General features: G+C 16.6%; 1 protein-coding gene across 1 annotated transcript; it reads left to right on the top strand.

The window, feature by feature from the left end:
* Window positions 1-2,201: 2,201 nt before the first annotated feature.
* Window positions 2,202-3,070, top strand: EAE97_009802 (uncharacterized protein; the record flags this gene model as incomplete). Its single annotated transcript, XM_038880317.1, has 4 exons — window positions 2,202-2,341; window positions 2,394-2,419; window positions 2,471-2,639; window positions 2,707-3,070. The coding sequence occupies 4 exons, from the start codon at window positions 2,202-2,204 to the stop codon at window positions 3,068-3,070; spliced, it is 699 nt and encodes a 232-aa protein (XP_038729023.1).
* Window positions 3,071-20,038: the final 16,968 nt, after the last annotated feature.

The raw sequence follows: 20,038 nt of genomic DNA, 5'->3' as shown, positions 1-20,038 counted from the left end.
TTATTGATTTTTATTATATAAGAGCTTTTATTAATTACTTTTATTTATTTATTTAATTAACAAAAATAATTACAAAATATAATATATTACCAAAAAATATATACAATTGGAATAAAAACAGTTTTTTAATTAAATTAATATATTTTATAAAAAGAATAATAAATATTAATATTTATAAAAAAGACAAAATAACAAAAACTATATAAAACAAATTTCAAATGTTTATTAATCTTTTAATATATATTTTTATTAATAATATATTTATATTAGTTATTTTATTATATAAAAAGAAATTAAAGGATCTTTAAAATATATAAATTAATAAAATAAAAGAAGAGAATAAAGCTTATTTCAAAACTTTAAATAATAAATAATCATTTAATACTTTTAACCTTATACAACTTTAAAAAGTATTTTAATATTATATATATCTAAAAATAAGCAAAGAATATTAATTATTGATTATAAATGATCATTCTAATTATATTAATATAGAATTTATATTAAAACGTAATAAATCAAAGATAATATTGTTGATTTTGTTATTTCATTTTATATATCAATTTCAATCTTTTAATTACAACTTTATTTTTTTATTTTTAATAAATTATAATATAATATTAAATAATTTATTATATAAAAATAAGAGATTATCTGGAATTATAAAATGAAACTTCTAAATTATATTCAAAAAAGCTTGAGTTCAAACTTATACGATATATAATATACTTTTTTTCTTTGAAAAAATAAGTATTTATTTTATATATAAAAAAGCTATTATTATTAATATTATATCTGAATTTTTCTTTATATTATTTATATTAACATAATTATATAAAAATAAATTCAAAACTTTATATATTATAAAAACTCTTTATAAGATTAAATTAGAGTTTTGATATCAAAATAACGCTAAAATCATTTTGAAGCTTTTTAAAACTATTTTCATTAATATAATTCAAGTTAGTATTTAATTACATAAAATAAAGAGATTAAAAGAATTATAAAAATACAAAAAAAAAATTGGATTTAAAAGATTAAATCTGATAGAAGAGGAAATAAATAAAGTATATTTATATTCCTCTAATATTATTTTAAAAGCTAAGATATATTAAATTATTAAAAAGCGTATTATTAAATAAAATAAGGAAATTAACAAACTAAAGAATAAAAGAATTATTTAGAGATACAAAAAAAAATTAGATAAAGGAAAGTTGATTATTAAATTCTACAAAGTTTTAAAAAGAATAATAAAAAACTTTTAAAGTATTAAATTGATTTATTAAATAAATTATCAAAACTTTTCTTTATATTAGATTTAATATTTCAAAAAGCTATATGTGTAAACAAGGGTATTTACTTCAAAGGAATGACTTCAATACAATAGCTACTATATCAAAGGGATTAAGCGAATACGAAAGAGACTAGCTCTTTCAGTAGTATCTATATAAGGCCTACTACTTTCCCACTTAGCTAGCTCTTTAGATAGAATACAATTAGATATATAGAACCTATAATATATAAGTACTATTTCTTTTATATTCTTCTCGAATCAATACTATAGAACTTTCAAATAAAAAGAAAATTGATATTTTAAGAAATAAAAAGAAGAGTATAGAAACCAGAACTAAAAGTGAGTGAGTAATGATAATACTAATAAAATTTAAAATCTAATTATTTTATTAATCTATACAACAATAATATATTATTTTATTAATATTTCAAAATTTCAATTGAATATTTAATAAATTATAATTATAATTAAATATTAAAGTTATAGTAGTAATGAATTTGAGGTTGTATAAGATATAGAGTTATACAAGATATAGGGACATCGGTTAGACTACTAGTAAAGTTGTAGTAGCTCTCTCGGTATATAATGAGTCTCTCAAAAGGTATAGAGCAAAGAAGCAAGTGTAATGAATCGATTCGCTAAAACTTAAGAAAGAAGGAAAACTCCCTTGGCCTAGACTCGGCTATGCTAGCTAGTCTAATCACACCTCGACCATATGGAGTATAGCTTCGAGTTCTAGATGCCTGATTTGTTGCGGCTGAACTTCCGCGTCCCGTCCTCACTAGACCTAATTCGGTCACCGAGCCGGGGGCTGAGCATCCCTTATTTTGCAACCCGCGAAAGGCGAGTTGATGAAATGATTTATCACTGAACACTTGACTAACTGTTGCAAGACTTCACCATCAAGATGTCCAACTTCGACCAAGCTGACGCAGGTTTTTCCGCACTCAATGAGCCCCTCGGTATTCAGTTCGAAAAGCGGCATCGTGATGCGGATTTTGACTTGAGGGATTTGATCAATTATCGTCCACATGATGCCCCTCATAAGTAAGTGTTCGATATTCAAATTGAGATGCAATCATTAACATCCCTATCATAGTGATAATTCAGAAAGCAGAGCCTTGAGTAAGTCCCGTCACTGCGGTCAACTGAGCTTCCCATTAAATACATCTATAGTAAACAACGAATCCTCAGATCCTGCCAGGGCGGCGTTCGAGGTAGCACGGGATCTTCTACGTCTCGAATTTAGATCAATGAGGAGCTTGCTTCATCAAATACAGTACTCTGAATGGCCTTACAGACGATTCCCGTATGTCCCTTACTGCTTACTCTTCATGTGCGGGTTGTAAGTCCAGATCGCGCCGTTCCAATGCTTTGACAAGTATACTGACTAACTCTCGCTGGTTTCTCAGCGCTTGGGCACAAGCTCTAATAGCAGACAGCAATGAAGAGACCGGCATGGTGAAAAACGATATACACAACTTGCGTTCATTCCGGCAGGTCAACGGGATATCCAAGATTGTTTGGCGCTCGACTATAAATGCAGCATTGTATTCGAAGCATAATGAGCTTCGTCTTGCTTTACTCGCTGGCCTCGGTATATCTAGTGTGTGGTCTATCTATCGGGCGTGGAGGTTGGGAACTATCATGTGGTGCAGATATTCTTTAGAGGCTTTGATCAAGAAGTTTGAGGTCGGCCAGTTGGATGAGCGGGATAAGGGAGCATTGAAGGGTCTCAAGTGGACGATGTTGTGGTGGATCAACATCATGCTTTGAAAATATTGTTTTTAAAAATAAAAATAAAATAATATATATATCTTTTAAAGAGATTCTATATAAAAACAATCTAATGGTAGCCAATCACATAATCATCGCCTAATAGGAGCGTTTAGTCCGAAGTGGTCTAAAAGAGAATAAAGAAATTCGATTCTTTATTAGTTCTCTTAACTCATCGAGAGATAAATCAGATAAAGAAGATAAAAAAGCTTTATTCGAAGGAATGGCCGGATTAAGAAGAGATCTACGAGAGAGGGAAAGTTAGATCGAATGGAAAAAGCATAAAATAAGACTTTATTCCCTTGAAAGATAGAATAAGAAGATTGAATATCTAATACAGATTCATTCAAAATCACGTGTCACACTGCTTATATCATCAATTTAGTTGTTTACTAGAGCCAGCTTCTCATATCAGACTGAGAGTTATAGTCTGAATCTTCATTGAAAACAGAATCAAAAATAGAATCTGACTTATTAATAATAATAGAAAATAACGATCTTTATATTATAGGCATCGATATGAAACCGACATTAGGTCGATATTATTTCGATACTAAAGAATTTTTATATATATATAGTTTCAAAAAGAGATTTTAAAGAAAACAATGAGAAGTCTTATTCTAAATCTATATTTATATTTATATTAATTATTATCTTATATCTATTCTAATAATTCTTTTTATTTAATCTTTTTAAAGCAAATTAGTAATTAGATTTCAGGAATAGCTTTAAAAAGCTTTGAAGATAGTTCTTTTTATTATTTTAATAAGAATAATATAATATATATATATCTTTTGAAAGCATTCAACCTAATATGAGCGTATTATATAATCAAATCACATGATCGTCGATTATAAGCTTTCGAAAACGGCTATAAATTCGAAAACAGACTACGAAATAAAGAATAAGAAAAAGAGCTTTATTTCGAAAGAATGGCCGGATTAGGAAGAGATCTGCAAAAGATTAACGAAAGCGGAAAAGCTAGATTAGTAGGAAAAAGTATAAAATAAGATCTTTTCCTCATTGAATATAAAATAAGAAATTGAATATCGATATACAGATTCTTTAATATCACGTGTTACACTGCTTATATAATCCATTTTAGTTGTTAAACCGAGCTAGCTTCCATATAATACTACTAGTCTATAACCTATAATACTTTTAAAGATCTCATTTTAATTAAGATTATGTTAGAGTAGATACTATTAATAAATCAACTAGGTGAAATATAGTATAAAGACTTTTCATTAATTCTTCTAAACTTATAAAAACTATATAATTTATATATATATACAAACTTCTTTTAATATATAATAGATCTGAAAGCTTATCATTATATATTTAATAAAATTCTTTAATTTATAATTATAACAAAACTCCCTTTTTTTATATTTTATATTTTAGGAAGTATTTTATTTTTTGATTAAATTGTTTTAATAACATATAATTATATTATATTATACCTATATTATATTATATTTTCAAAAGGAAATTTCTATATCTTTATATATTATAAATAATAAAAAATATAAATAAAATAATCTTTATATATTTCATTATTTCATTAATAAATTATTATATTTTTTATAAAATAATATTTTTTTTTATATTGAAATAGAATTGTTTTTGAATAATATAATCTCTTTTTTTCATTAAACTTTTTTTATTTTTTTTGTAATAATTATTCTTTAATTTAATAATTTTATTTCTATTATTTTATATTTTATTATTAATCTAATTAAATTAATTATTCCTATTTACCTTTAATATTTTAAGCATATTACTAATATTAATTCTAATAATTTTTATAAATTTAATTATAATCTACATATTCTCTATAATTATTATTATTATTAAAAAAAATTCTATATTCTAATATTTTCTTACTATATTCCTAATATTAATTTTATATATTAAATATATATTTATTATAATACAACTATATATTATAATATTAAAGAAATTATGAATAATATGATTATAATTTAATAAAAGGAATATTATATAAAAAATATAAAAGCCTTTTTGTAAAAAAAGATTAAGTATGGGAATACTTATAAATCTTAATTATTAAAGAAATTAGATCTTTTAATTATAAACTAATTAAATTATATTAATAATTTAATAAAATATTTTATAGATTTCTATTAATTTAAAATTAATTTATTATTATTTACACTTCGATTTTGAATAAATTAATTTATTATATGTATAGAATATCTTATTTTTATTGAATATTATTATACTAGGTTTTATTATAAAGTTTATTTCTATTATCGATCTTGATTATAAAAAGGAATTTATAGCTTTTATTATTTATAATTATATAATCCTTATAGATATACTATTATTATCAAATCTAGTTTTTGTAATAATATCCCCTATAATATTTATATAACTAATTACTCTATTCGTAGCTTTTTAATTTAATATATTATATATAATAACCAGCTTTAAGAATTAATTTTATTGCTAATTTATTATTAAAATACTAGATATATCTATTTATAAGGATTGTATTAAGCTTAAATACCCTAGAATCTAATTTTTTAAAGAATCTCTTTTTTCTTTTGTATTTAATGATAGCAAATCTGATAATAATAATAATAATAAGGATATATAAGTTTTTCATAAAACCTTTAGTACCCTATTATATATTGTTATTTCTAAGATTTTGATTGATATGTATAATATATTACACTCAATGTATTATAATATTATTATTAATTTGCTATCTACTCTTTTTTGTTTTTTCTCCTATATTTCCTTTTCTTTTATTTATAAAATATTTTAGAAGTTTATAGAAAAAAAGACTTTTTTATTTATTTATAAAAGTTCTTCTATAGTAAGATATTAAGCTATTAAACTGAAAAAGGGTTTTATATTTATTTCAAAAATATTAGAATTAAATCAGAAAATCTATATAAAAGAATTTAATAGTTAAGTGGGTTCCCCGGAAAAACCTTAATAATAAAATAAAATGGATATTAATCGATTTTCTAAATAATAATAAAATATTACAAATGAATTATTAAAGAATTAATTATTTGATAATATTTTAAAAAAAAAAGAAGAATTGATTAATAAAAATAAGATTGATATATTAATAAATATAAAGAAACAAGAAAACAGTAATATAAATAATATCTATTTTGGGAATCTTTTCTTCCTAAAAGATATTTTAGGGGTATAATATTAGAAAATTAATTTTGCTATAAAATCCTATTATTAAATTATTGTAATTAATATTATATAACATTATAATCATACTAATTATAAATAAATTTTTATATAGAATAAAATCTCATAAAAAGCTTGATATTAATCCCATTAATTCAATTTTAATAAAGATTTAATTAATATTAATCTTGAGATTTATGAGTTAAAAACAAAAACTATTCAAAGATATCAAAAAAAAAAAAATTTATTTAATAATTATATATAATATACTAGCAAAAAGGGATTTACAATCTCATTTTTATTAGAATAAAAAACAATAAAAAAAGGAAATACTTGAATAATTATATGATAATAGCAAATCCTAAATGGGCATATAGTATAATTCTATTATTTTATAGTTTTTCCTTTTTTCTCTTCAATTTCTATATTAATAATTCTCCTTTTTTATTATATTTTTTTAATATTCATTTTATATTTTCGAGATTATAATAAATCTTTTATATATCTTTTATTAACTGATAGTTCTTTTATCAAATCAAATATTGAATATCTCTTTCTTTTTTTCTATATATTATAAATTTCTTTATTTTATATTTTAAGTATTTATTTATTTCTTCTAATAATAATAGATTTATAATACCTAGTCATTTATATCACAATTCTAATAGAGAAATATAAAAAATTTTATAAATTTTATAAATAAATAATAGCTTAAATTCATATATTTAATTATTATTTTTTATATCTATTATTATAAAAAGATTTATAGATTGATCTAAAAATTTCTTTCTTAATTAAAGTTGCTTAATATTTTATATATTTAATATTATCTTATCCATAATATTATATTACTACAAGATTGTATTTTTTGCTTTTAATATTTTTTATTCAATAATAAATTATTAAAATTCTTTTAGCTTTTCCCATTCTTTATTAAAAATAATGATTCATTTGTGTACTGTTAGTGTCCTTTTTATAATATCAATATTCTTATTAATATAATAAAAGATAGATTAATATCCATACATTACTTAGAAAAGAATAATATTTATTATACTATACCATATAATATTATATATAAATTCAGTGAGAAAAAGTAATAATACTCAATTATTTTATTAATAATTTATATAATAAATAATATAATAAATTAAATTTTGATTTTATTATTTTATTTGCTCATCAATTTATAAATAAAATGTTATTAAAAGTTTTTAACAAATTTATAAATAGAATAAAAAGCTTTCTCAAAATTTATTTATAAATTATATTTCTCTATTAGAAATAATACTCTCTAATACTTTAAAATCTTTGAATATATTCTATATTAATTTTTATATAAATTTAAATAATATAATTATTTTATTTATAGGAATATATTAGGTAAGTTTTATAAATCTATTAATAATAATTAAGATTATATTATAAATATATTTATTTAGTTTTAATGGGAGTAAATTTGTAATAAAATCTATAATTTTTTTTTTAAGATTTATAAGATATAAGGAGGATTTATAATTCGTTATAGAGCTTATATTTTTTTATAATAATTTATTAATATATTATATAAGTTTTAATATAATTCTTAATATTCTTTTTTATCAAAAATTAAAAATATTTTGATTTTAGGATTTCTAAGGTGTTTATAATATTTTAATATTTATTTATAAAGTTATTATAATAAACTTTTAGAATTTTTATCTTTAAAATAGAGTTTAATAATATATAAATATTCCTATTATATCTAAAAAGCCTATTAATATTTATTTATTATAATAAAATAATTTTAATGAATTATAGTTTTTAATTTAAATATCCTTTATTTTTTATAAATTTATTATTTTATTAAAGATATAATAAAATACTTTTTATTATTTTCAATACTAATTTATTTGTTATTTTATTTTTTATTAAAATATAAGCTATTTAATAAAATATTGATTATTTATAATTAATTTCAATTGATAAAACTAATTATTTATAAAATAATAAGTTATATCTTTTTTATTATAAAAGATTTATAATATTATATAAGGGCTTTGTTTTCTTAGTAAGTATATTATAAAATAACTCTATAATTATTAATTTGTTTTTTAATTTGTTTTATAAAATTAGGAATATATTATTAATATTTTTTATTTTTATTATATAATTAGGGTAATGTAATGGCCTATTAATAAAATTTAATTTTTCTGATTTATATATTATTTCGAAATTATATATAATTAGGATCTTTATTTATCTAATTTATTTATTATTTAGACTTTTTTTATTATAAAATATTAAAGACTATTATAATTCAATATAATTATAACTATATATCGATTACCTATTGTATAATAATATTATTATATAAAAGTATTATATATTATTAGTAACTTTTAATTATAAATAAAATATTATTATTCTATGGAATTTAGTTTTTTTTGAATAGAATGTAATAGAATACTATTATTATATAAATAATATTTTTATATTTATAAGAAATAATTATAATAATATATAATCTAATATAAATATTGATCTATCGATTTCAATTATTATATAGAATAAGGGATTAAAATATTAAAGAATTAATATTAAGATAAAAACTTTTTTTAAAGTTTTAAAAACCTTTTAGATTTTATAAATTTATTTGAATTCAATTATACTTTCTCTCTTTTTTGTTTTCTTTATTAATATAATTATATTATAGATTATAGTTAAATAGATTTTAATAAAATATTAGTAAAAGTTTATAAAGTTAAAAAATACCTATATATTTCAGAAACTATTGAATATAGATTATTCTATTATAATCTGAATATATTCTAATTTTATTATAACTTTTGTAATCAAAATAATAAAGCTTAAAATTTTAATTTTATTTATATAAAAAATATACTTTTTTAGTTTTATATAAAGTTTATATTTAATAAAGTTTTCAAGAATCTTTTGGATATTTGTTATATATATAATCTTATTCTTTAAATAGATTAGAATATTATTTACATATATCATATAAATATTATTTATTAAATTTATTAATATTTGATTAATTTATATTTAAAATATTATTAGAATTTTAATAAGATTGAATAATATTATTTTATATTTATATTAATTATATTACATATAAAATATTATTTTTAATTTGTTTTTTGTTTATATATAAAATAATAATAAATATCTTTTAAATCTAATTTTATAAAAATAATATTTTATTATAATTAATTTAGTGATTTATTAATAAGAAATAATTGAATTCTATCTTTTTTTATAATTCAATTTAATTTATAATAATTAATATATAATTGATAGTCTTTTTCTTTTTTAAATATACATATAATTAAAGTATTTATTAAATTAATTAATCTCCTAATTCACCCTTTTTTCTAATATTCTTCAAAATATTTTTGTAACATTAGAGATTCTTTTTTTAATAAGAAATAAATAGAACTCTAAAAAAGAATTAAATTAAATTTGAGATTAATATAATGTTCCATTAAATAATAATTGAATAAAAGATTATTTTTGTTTTTTGAAAATATTATTTCAAATTTTTTGAATTTTTTTGATATAATAAATGATTTCAATATAAATATTATATAATCTTATATTTTTAATTAATAGAATATATCATTATTTAAAAATATTATAAAAACTTGATTACTTTATTTTATTTTTTAATGAAATTTCTTTACCAAAATTATTTTAAGATTATTAAGATTGAAATAATATTAAAAAAATATTGATTTCTAATTAATATTCAGATTTATTATTTATAATCAAAATAAATCTAAAAGAATATCTATTTTTAATAAGTTTAATATAATAAAAATAAAGTTATAAATATAAATTCTTTTCTTCTCTTTATTATTCTTTACTTCTATAACAAATTCATAATTTTTATATAAAACAATAATAATATCATTTATAAATACAAATAGAATATCCTTTTTATTTAATATTTAATTCTATTTTATATATTTACTTTATTAAATAATATTAATTTATACTTTCGAATTAATAAGGTACCAGAGAACTACTAGCTTTTTATTTATATTAAAAAATATAATAATTGTGTAAATTACTCTTTCTTTTTTTTATAAATCTAGTATCAAGGAAATACTTATTATAATAATTAAATCTAAGTGTTTTTAAATGAGGAATATTAAATATATTATTCAAATAAATAGAATTTTTTTTATTTTTTTTACAATATTTACATATAATAGGATTTTAATATATAATAATATAATATTCTTTTTATTAATATTTATAATAAATAATATTTTAAATATAATCTATATATAATATTTTAATAAAAAGCTTTTTTGATTTAATTATTGAGTTTTTTATTAATTAATTTAATTTTCAATTTTAAAGAGTAATATTTCTAAATATATTATTTTATATATAAGAATATTTTAAAGAGAAATTTAATTATAAAAATAAAAAAATATACTTACAAATTTATTACAATTTTTTAGTATTTTTATTTTGATATAATTTATTAATATTTTCCAATTTGTAAATATATTTAATAAATTCAAAGTAAGGTTCAGATTATTAAAATAATTTGAATATTCTTTAAATCAAGTTAGATAGATCTACTAATAATCTTTTTTTTCAAATATTATTCAATTTTTATTTAATATTTTGTTTAAAATTCTTCAAATATATTATAAAGATATTTATAACTTTATTCTTTTTTTATTTTGTATATACAATTTTTTGAATTATTTGTTATTATTAGTTTCTTTTATTCATAATTATATTATATATAAATTCTTTAAAGTTTTTTTATTTTATTATTTTATTAAATAATTCGTTTTTGTATTAATATTAAATTATTAATAATTATTTTTTTAAAATATTAAATAATATAATTTATTTTTATTTATTTATTAGGAAATAATATTTATTATTATTTTGAAATATAATCTTTATTTAAAAGAAAAAATCTTTAATTTTACTAATACTTTTTCTTTTACATTACTTTAGTTTTTATAATTTAAAAGGCTTTCCCTAATTTGAAATAATAATCCTGGAAATTATATATATTATAACTATAGAGTTATTATAATTAATTAAAATAATTATATATAATAGACAATTTATTACTATTTTGTAAGCTTTCCTCATAGTAGTCATTTCTTTTTTTATTTTTTAAAATTATTGAATTAATAGTAGATTCTTATTATTAAAAGATTATCGCAATTAAATCATTTACATATCAATATTGATTTCCTTAAGAAATTAGTTGATATCTTTACCCAATTGATTTAAGATTATACTATATAAATTATAATCTTTAAACATTCTTTTTATAAAAATCATATTGATATTAATAGCTTTTCAATAAATACTAATTAATGAATTACTTTATTAAAAAATGAAAAGAATTATTAAAATAAATACTAATAATGAATTAATTAAATAAAATATAGTATAAAGATATTTTATTAATTCTTTTAAATTTATAAAAACTATACAATTTATATATATATACAGACTTCTTTTGGTACATAGTAAGTCCGAGGGCTTACTATCACATGCCTAATGGAGCCCTTTAGTCCATAACCGTGATAGATTATAATATATCTATAACATACTTAAAATATATTATTAATATATAATTGATATTATTTATTTTAAGATAATTCTATTTTATTTATTAAAATTGAATTAAATTAAAAGTTAAAAAAAGAAAAATCTTTAGTATAAATCCTTTAAAATATTTGTAAGGAATTTTTATAATATACTTTTAATATTATTTCGAAATGAAATAAAACAATTGAATAAAAAGAAAGAATATTAAAAAGAATTTTTTTATTTTTTGGGAAAATGAATTCTATTTTAAATAATATTTATAAGATATTAATAATATTTTTATTATTTTATAAATTCTATTAAAAAGATAGAATTTCTTTATAATACTTTAAAAACCTTTCATATAAAGAAAAATCTCATTAGTTATTTTATAAATAATTAGATTTATTTATTAAAGCTGATAATAAATAATCGATATTATATTAAATAATTTATATTTAATTAAAAACAAAATAGTATTTATTGAAGCCATTTATCTTATAGTAGATACAAATAGACTATTTTTAGGATTTCAGATTATTTTTAATTATTTTCAGGATTTCTCTTAGATTTTGAGGATTTAATAGAAAATTAATAGAATTCTACATTTTTCAATTAATTTCAGAGTTTTTAGAATTTTAGATTTTAAGAATATTTGTTTAATCAATTTATAAAATTCTATTACTTTTTTAGGGTTTTTGGATTTTTGAATATTATATATTAACAAATTATTATTGAATTTTAATTTTATAGATTTTATATACTTTTGGAAATCTAATAAAAAACTAATAGAATTATATTATTTCAAGATTTTCTAAATATTCTGGATTTTTATTATTTTTAGAATTTTCAGAATTTCAAATATTATATAATAACAAAATATTATCAAAATTCTAATATCATAAATTTTATATATTTTTAGAATAAATAAGCTTTTGAAATTGAAAATCAAAAAAGAAAAACAAAATCTTATTAGATATAAATTATCATTTTATTGAATTGATTTCTTTTTTTTGAATTTTTTGAAATTTTTTAGGATTTTAAGCTTTAAATTATAAATTGAATTATTCTTAACATTCTTATATTATGATATAATTCTTTTCAAAAATTATAAAATAACTAAATCTTATAAAATAAAAATAAAAATATTATATAATTAGCTCTTATTATAGAATTTAATAAAATTTCGGAAATATATTAATATAATAATAATTAAATATTAAATAGCTTTAAAAAGTTTTTAAAAAATATAAAGCAATTAACTATCAAATAGCTTTAAAAAGCTTTTAAAGATAAAATTCTAAAAAGAAGAACTTTATTATAAATATTAATATAGAATTAATATTAAACTAATATTAAAAAATTTTCATATATATATAACTTCAAAAAGAGATTTTAAAGAAAGTAATGAAAAGTCTTATTCTAGGCCTACACCTATATTCATACTAGTCGTTACCTTACACCCACTCTAATATTTAATCTGAATAAGTATAGTATTAATTTATATAAGAAGTATCTGTATATTTATAATTCATAAGAAATTAATAATCATTAAATCATTTTCAATTTCGATATAATATGATTTTATATTTATATAAATTTTAATTCATTTATTATATTATTTAATAGGGTTAATTCAATCTAAAATCCCTTATTAAAAAATATTTTTATATTTTTATATAATAATTGATTTTGCTATTATAATTATTAGTATAAACTTATTATAAAGTTTTTAAATAATTATCTTGAATAATAATGCTGAAGAATCTTTATATTTAATATTAATTTCTATAAGGTAGGATATATTCATTATTTTATTAATCTATTTATAGATATTCTAATATAATTTATATATAATAATATACTTGTTTTCTTTGCTATAATAATTTTGTTATAGAACTGAATATTTTATTAATATATTTTAAAAAGTATATTGTGAGCGAAACCTTGTACTGGTCACATGACCTATTCCTGTAGCTAGTATTTATAGTTTTTTTCCTGTAGTTTAAAAATATTAATCAATTCCTACTTAACTTCTAGTATATTTTATAAAGTGTTATATAGAGCCTCTCCCTTCTCTCCTTCATTTGAGGCGCTATATTATAGTGACTTTTCCGTGGTATATACAAGGAATCACTCTATAACCCTATCATCTTCTACTCTTTTATAATATAATATAGATTTAACTGATTTTATAATTAATATTTTTGAAAATATAAAAGGTATTAGAGTATTTCCTTATAAATCTTTTATATAATAATTCTGATAAGTAATGAGATTATTAATGTATTCTGTATTATTATTCAATTTATATTTTCTTATAAAATCTGTAATCTCAAAAAATAGATAGATTCTTAATAAATCAATCTTTCTTATAAATCGAGATTACTCAATAAATTTTTTTATTATTTTTTAAGGATCCTTTGGAATTAATTGAAATAATCAGAATAATTTTGTTATTAAATGTTTTAATATCCTTTTAGATATTTTTTGATATATAGAAATATTGTAAATATAGAAAACATTTAAATTAATATTCATAGATAATAAAGCAAATAATCTTTAAAAAATTGAATTTAGATATAACAAATTTCACAAGATTAAATATAAAGGAATATAAATAATTCAAAATAAATCAAAAGATATATATATAGCTTAAATATTAATCAGACTTATAACTACTACAAAAAATAGTCATATTAATTAATCACTTTGATTATATAATAAATATATATAGTGATAATAAACTAGATTAACTTGAAATATAATTATAAAGATGATATCTGTCACGGTGTGAAACCACGTGACATGTTGATCCTATCGGATAGGACCGAAATGAGCGCTCGCGCCAGAGCGCAAGTGAGCTAGGGCTCAATCAGGCTAGCTTGCTTATAAAAATTCTATATATTTTTAATTTAAAAGATTCTATATTATAGCTTTTTAAGCTATATCTTAATTCTTAATCTGAATTTATTATTTAAATTGATATAATTCTATTGAATTAAAATAATATTATTAAAGCTTTATTTCTATTTATCTATCTTGTAATATTATATAGCTTCTATTCATTAATATATTGTTTTTATAATATTTATTCTATATTTATTTAGTTAATCTAAAAATACCTTTGAATTCAATATTTCTATAATTAAGGATTCTCAAATCTAATATTAATATTTTTAATTAATATTCATATATTATATTAAACTAAAAAAGACTAATCAATTATTCGAATATAAAATCTCTAAAGTTTTAATTTGGGAATATATTCAAACTATTGTATAAAAACAAGTTATTACCCAAAATATCTATTTATTTAATTGTTTTATTAAATCTATATCTATTATATCTATTTATATTAAAACTATATCCCCAAAACTTTTATTAATTCTATTTCTAAATTTATTATATTTATCCCAATTATTTGATTGAATAAGTATATCCTCAATTTAAAAAAGTTTAATAGTATCCACTCTAATCTATATAAATTTATTTAATAAATATATAGAAAATTGAATATAAATAATAATAGATTCCTAACAATTTCTATTTAATTAATTTATACTACTAGAAAACTTATTAAAAAGATATATAAGCTTGTATTACCTAAGATCTCCTATAGAATTTTCTAATTTACTAATTATATTATATTTCTTAAATATTTCGAAAATGCTTTTAGAAATTTCAATTAAATACAAAATATATAAAATAAATTATATATATTAAAACAAAAATACCTTGATTTTAATATCTTTTTTATAAAATTTCAGAGATTTGTCTTAAAGGAAATGTTTGATAATACTTTAACCCTACTTCTATTCTAAAGAATCTTTTATAAGTTATAAAATATATTATTATATAATTTTATTTCAACCTATAAATTTCATTAATATATTAATTATTTATAATATTTCAATAATTGATTCTATTAATATTAACAATAAGTCCACTATATTTATTCTATTACTTTTAAAATTTTATTCTAAAGAATAATTACTACTTCATTTTTATAATTAATTAACCTAAAGATTACTTTTAGAAACCTAATGAATTTGAATTTAGGAAAAAAGGAATATATTATTAAAAACCTGGGTTTATAATAGAATTGTCGTGAATACTATTATTATAGCTCTACCAGTTATTTAATATAAAACTGCTTATACTCTAATATTTGTTTTATTCAATTCCAAGTTACTATTATTATAATTAATTCTACAAGAATTAGTTTTGTATTAAATAGTTCTTTAAGGGGCTGAATCTCTATTCATTTCTTATTTCATTTTTCTTTCTATTTATTAATTAGTTCAATTAGTTTAGGAAATAGGATATATTTAATTTAAATTATAATTAGGATAATCCTTTATATATTCTTTATTTATTTATTATTATTATTTATAATTTCTTTTTAGAAAATAAACTAAATAATTAACGTGTTTTATCAGTGAGTGGGTTATATCAATGAGTGGGTTACTTTCACCTCAATTCACTTATTCAAAATTATATTATTTAATAATAATAATATCAATTAATTAAAATTATAAAGATTTTAATAATTTAGGATTTATTATATTATTTTGATAGATTCTTATATTATAATTTGTTTTTCTATATTTATTATAGTATTAATTAGAAGATATTTTTTTATTAGGATTTCTCTCTTTTTGATATTTATTATATTGAATTTGAATATTAATCTCTTATTGAAATAATATATCAAGAGTCTCTTTTTCAATAAATATTTCTTTTTAATATAACTAGGTTTTTTTTATGTATTAATATTTATTTAATATTTTATTTGTTATCTAAAGTATATAAATCTTTGTATTTAAAAGTGTATTCTTATAAACTAATCTCTTTATATCTTTAACTAAAGTTAATATAGTTTTAAATATAGATATAGGAAAACTTGATTGATAATAAGTTATTTGAGATTTGACTAATATTGATTGAAAAAAAGTTTCAATTGAATTACAAGGAATTTGAGAGATCTATTAATTTAAATCGAAAAAGGGAGGGGTAAATGTATAAATTCAAATATCTAATTTCGAAAATATAGTTTTAGGATTAAATAAAATTAAATCTATTTTTCGAAATTCTGATTTTATATTTTGAGAAATAATTAATTTTTTATATATAATTTTAAAAACTATAAAGAATTTAATTTTTGAAATATAATTAATATATACTTTAATAAATCTATTAATTTAATTATTATATAAATGTTTCAAATTATTAAAACAGTCTATATCAAATAATTGAATTAAATAATTTAAATACAATAGTAGATTTAAGTATATAATATTATTCTTTTTGTAATATGCTTAAAAAGCTTTTGATTTATGGTTTTCATATTTATTTAATATCAATATTCAATATCTACCCTTTTTTCGATTCTTAATATATTTATCGAAATATTTCAATTATTCTAAATCTATTTTATTATTTGTTTATTCATTAAATATAGATTTAATAGCTTAATCCATAGAAAAATCGGTTTTAATATATTAATTGGAAAAATAAATTTATTCTTGAATTATTAGAAATAAGAATATAATTTCACTTTTTTTATTATTATATATAATTACTATAATCTATTCTTTATTGTTTAATTATATTATCTTATTTCTACTATTTCGTTTAATATTAATTATTATTATTCTGAAATATATTATATTTATTATAAAGTTTATTTTATTGAAATTATAGAAATTATTATCCAAAATGCTATATTTTGCTTATATATTTACAATCAATCAAAACCATTTTTCAATAAGTTTAGAATTTTTACAAAGAATTCTTTGAAAATTATAAATATAATTAAAATATATCTTTAATTCGATTTAATATTTTATAAATCAATACATCTAAAGCTTTTTAATATAATTTGTATTTTTTAATTCGAAAATATAATTCATTATATTTTCTATATTTCTTAATTTAAATGAAAATCCTTTTATATTTATATTAATTATATATTTAGAAATAATATTTTTCTTTAATTCTAAAAGATTATTAAATTTAGATTAATATTTAAAATAAGAAATAGAATTATTGATTCTATATTATAATATTATATTTAGAATATTATATATTTTTATAGTTTTTTGAATACTTATTTTTTTATTTTTTTGAATAGTTTTAATAGTAAGGAATATATAGGCTTCTTAATTATTCGGATTTATTATAGATTATTAATAAAACACATATTGAAAAAAAAAGAATAAATTAAGGTGAAAGTGATCCACTCATTGATATAATCTACTCACTGATAAAACACGTTATATAAATTTAATAATTTTATTTATTATTTTATTTTTTTAAAAAATATATTTTTTTAATATATATTATAATTAATAATAAATATAAGAGAATTACTTTTATAAATTAAAACTAAATATTTTCCTAGAAAATATTAGTATATTAATTATTTATAATATTCAAAGTTATAGGATTTAATAAAAATATTTTGTTTAATAATTGAGTTATTTTTCATATTTAAATAGAATTTAAAATCAATAATTATATTGAAAAGAAAATTGTTTTATATATAATTAAATTAATTTATTATTCTATTATATTAAGAATAACTTGATTTAAAAGATATTATTTTTATATTAATATTATAATAAACTTATTTCAATTTAATAGTTTATTTTATTATAAATTTTATAATATTCTATTTTATTTATTTTGTGTAAAAACTTTATTAAATATTTCTTTAAAAATCTAATTTATATATTTATTTATTTATTTTAAAAAATTAAAGAATAAGAATATAATTATAATCTTTTTAAAAATTTATTTAGTTTATATTTATTAGAAATATAAAATATTTTAGATATTAATTAAACAAATTGATAATATTTTAAATAAAAAGAACAAAGTATTTAATTTTAAAGATTTATTATTTAAATTTGAAATTAAAAAGATATCTTTTTTTTAAAGAATATAAAAAAGCTATTTCTTTATTAATTATAAAACTATAAGATTTATTTCAAAAAAGAAGTTATTTCTTCTTTTAATATTTTATATTCTATATTCTATTTTGAATTAAAAATCTTAAAAAATAATTGGAAAAGAATCTTAGAAAAAGATTTATTCAATTAAGTTTTTCTTTTATTGTTTTTTTTGTTTTATTTATTAAAAAAACTAATAAAAATTTCTGATTTTGTATAGATTATTATACTTTAAATAATTTATTAATTAAAAATCGATATTTTTTATTATTAATGAAAGAATCTCTAAATAATTTAAAAGAAATAATGTATTTTAATAAAATTAATATTATCTTTGTTTTTAATAATATATAAAAAAAAATAGGAATATCTCATTGTATTTTATATTCGATTCGGATTATTTGAATTCTTAATCATACTATTTAGATTGATAAAGGCTTTTATAATCTTTTAAAGGTTTATTAATAATTCTTTATAAAAATATTTAAAAATATTTTGTATTATTTATTTAAATAATATTTTGATATATAATCAAACTCGAAAGGAATATATCTATTATATTTAGAAGATTCTATAAGTATTATAGGAAATCGGCTTATTTACTAAATTCGAAAAATATAAATTCCTAAAATCCGAAACTAAGTTTTTAGATTTTATTATAAAAAATAATAATATTCAAATAAACCTAAAGAAAATCTAAACAATTATAAATTAAAAATTGTTTATTAATATAATCAACATTTAAACATTTATTAGATTTTCGAATTTTTATTAATAGTTTATTAGAGATTTTTCGAAAATTATTAATTCAATAACAAATTTAATCAAAAAGAATATTTTGTTTTTATAAAGCTTTATTTGTTAAAAAGTATTCAATTGATTGAAGAGAATATTTATTAAAATATTTATTTTAACTTCCTTTGATTAGAAAAAGAAAGTGATTATAAAAACTAATACTTTCGATTATATATTTATTAGAGTATTTTTTTAATATAATAATAATAAAATACTTAAATTTATTATATTTTTTTCTAAAAAACATTTAATAATTAAATATAAATAACGTGATTCATATGCGAGTGGATCATATCACCAAATGGATCACTTCATTTTATATACAAAATTTGTTTGTATATAACCGTGTATTTTCTTTATTTATTGATATAATTTTCTAGAAATTAAATATATAATATCTAATTATATAAATAATATAAAAATCTAATTTTTATTTCAAAATTCTAATTAATATAAAATTTAA

This window comes from Botrytis byssoidea (genome assembly GCF_014898295.1).
Source record: "Botrytis byssoidea strain MUCL 94 chromosome Unknown BBYS_023, whole genome shotgun sequence".
Classification (NCBI taxonomy): Eukaryota; Fungi; Ascomycota; class Leotiomycetes; order Helotiales; family Sclerotiniaceae; genus Botrytis; species Botrytis byssoidea.
The sequence above is the reverse complement of the archived record's forward strand: the minus strand, read 5'-3'. Positions and strand labels throughout refer to the sequence as shown.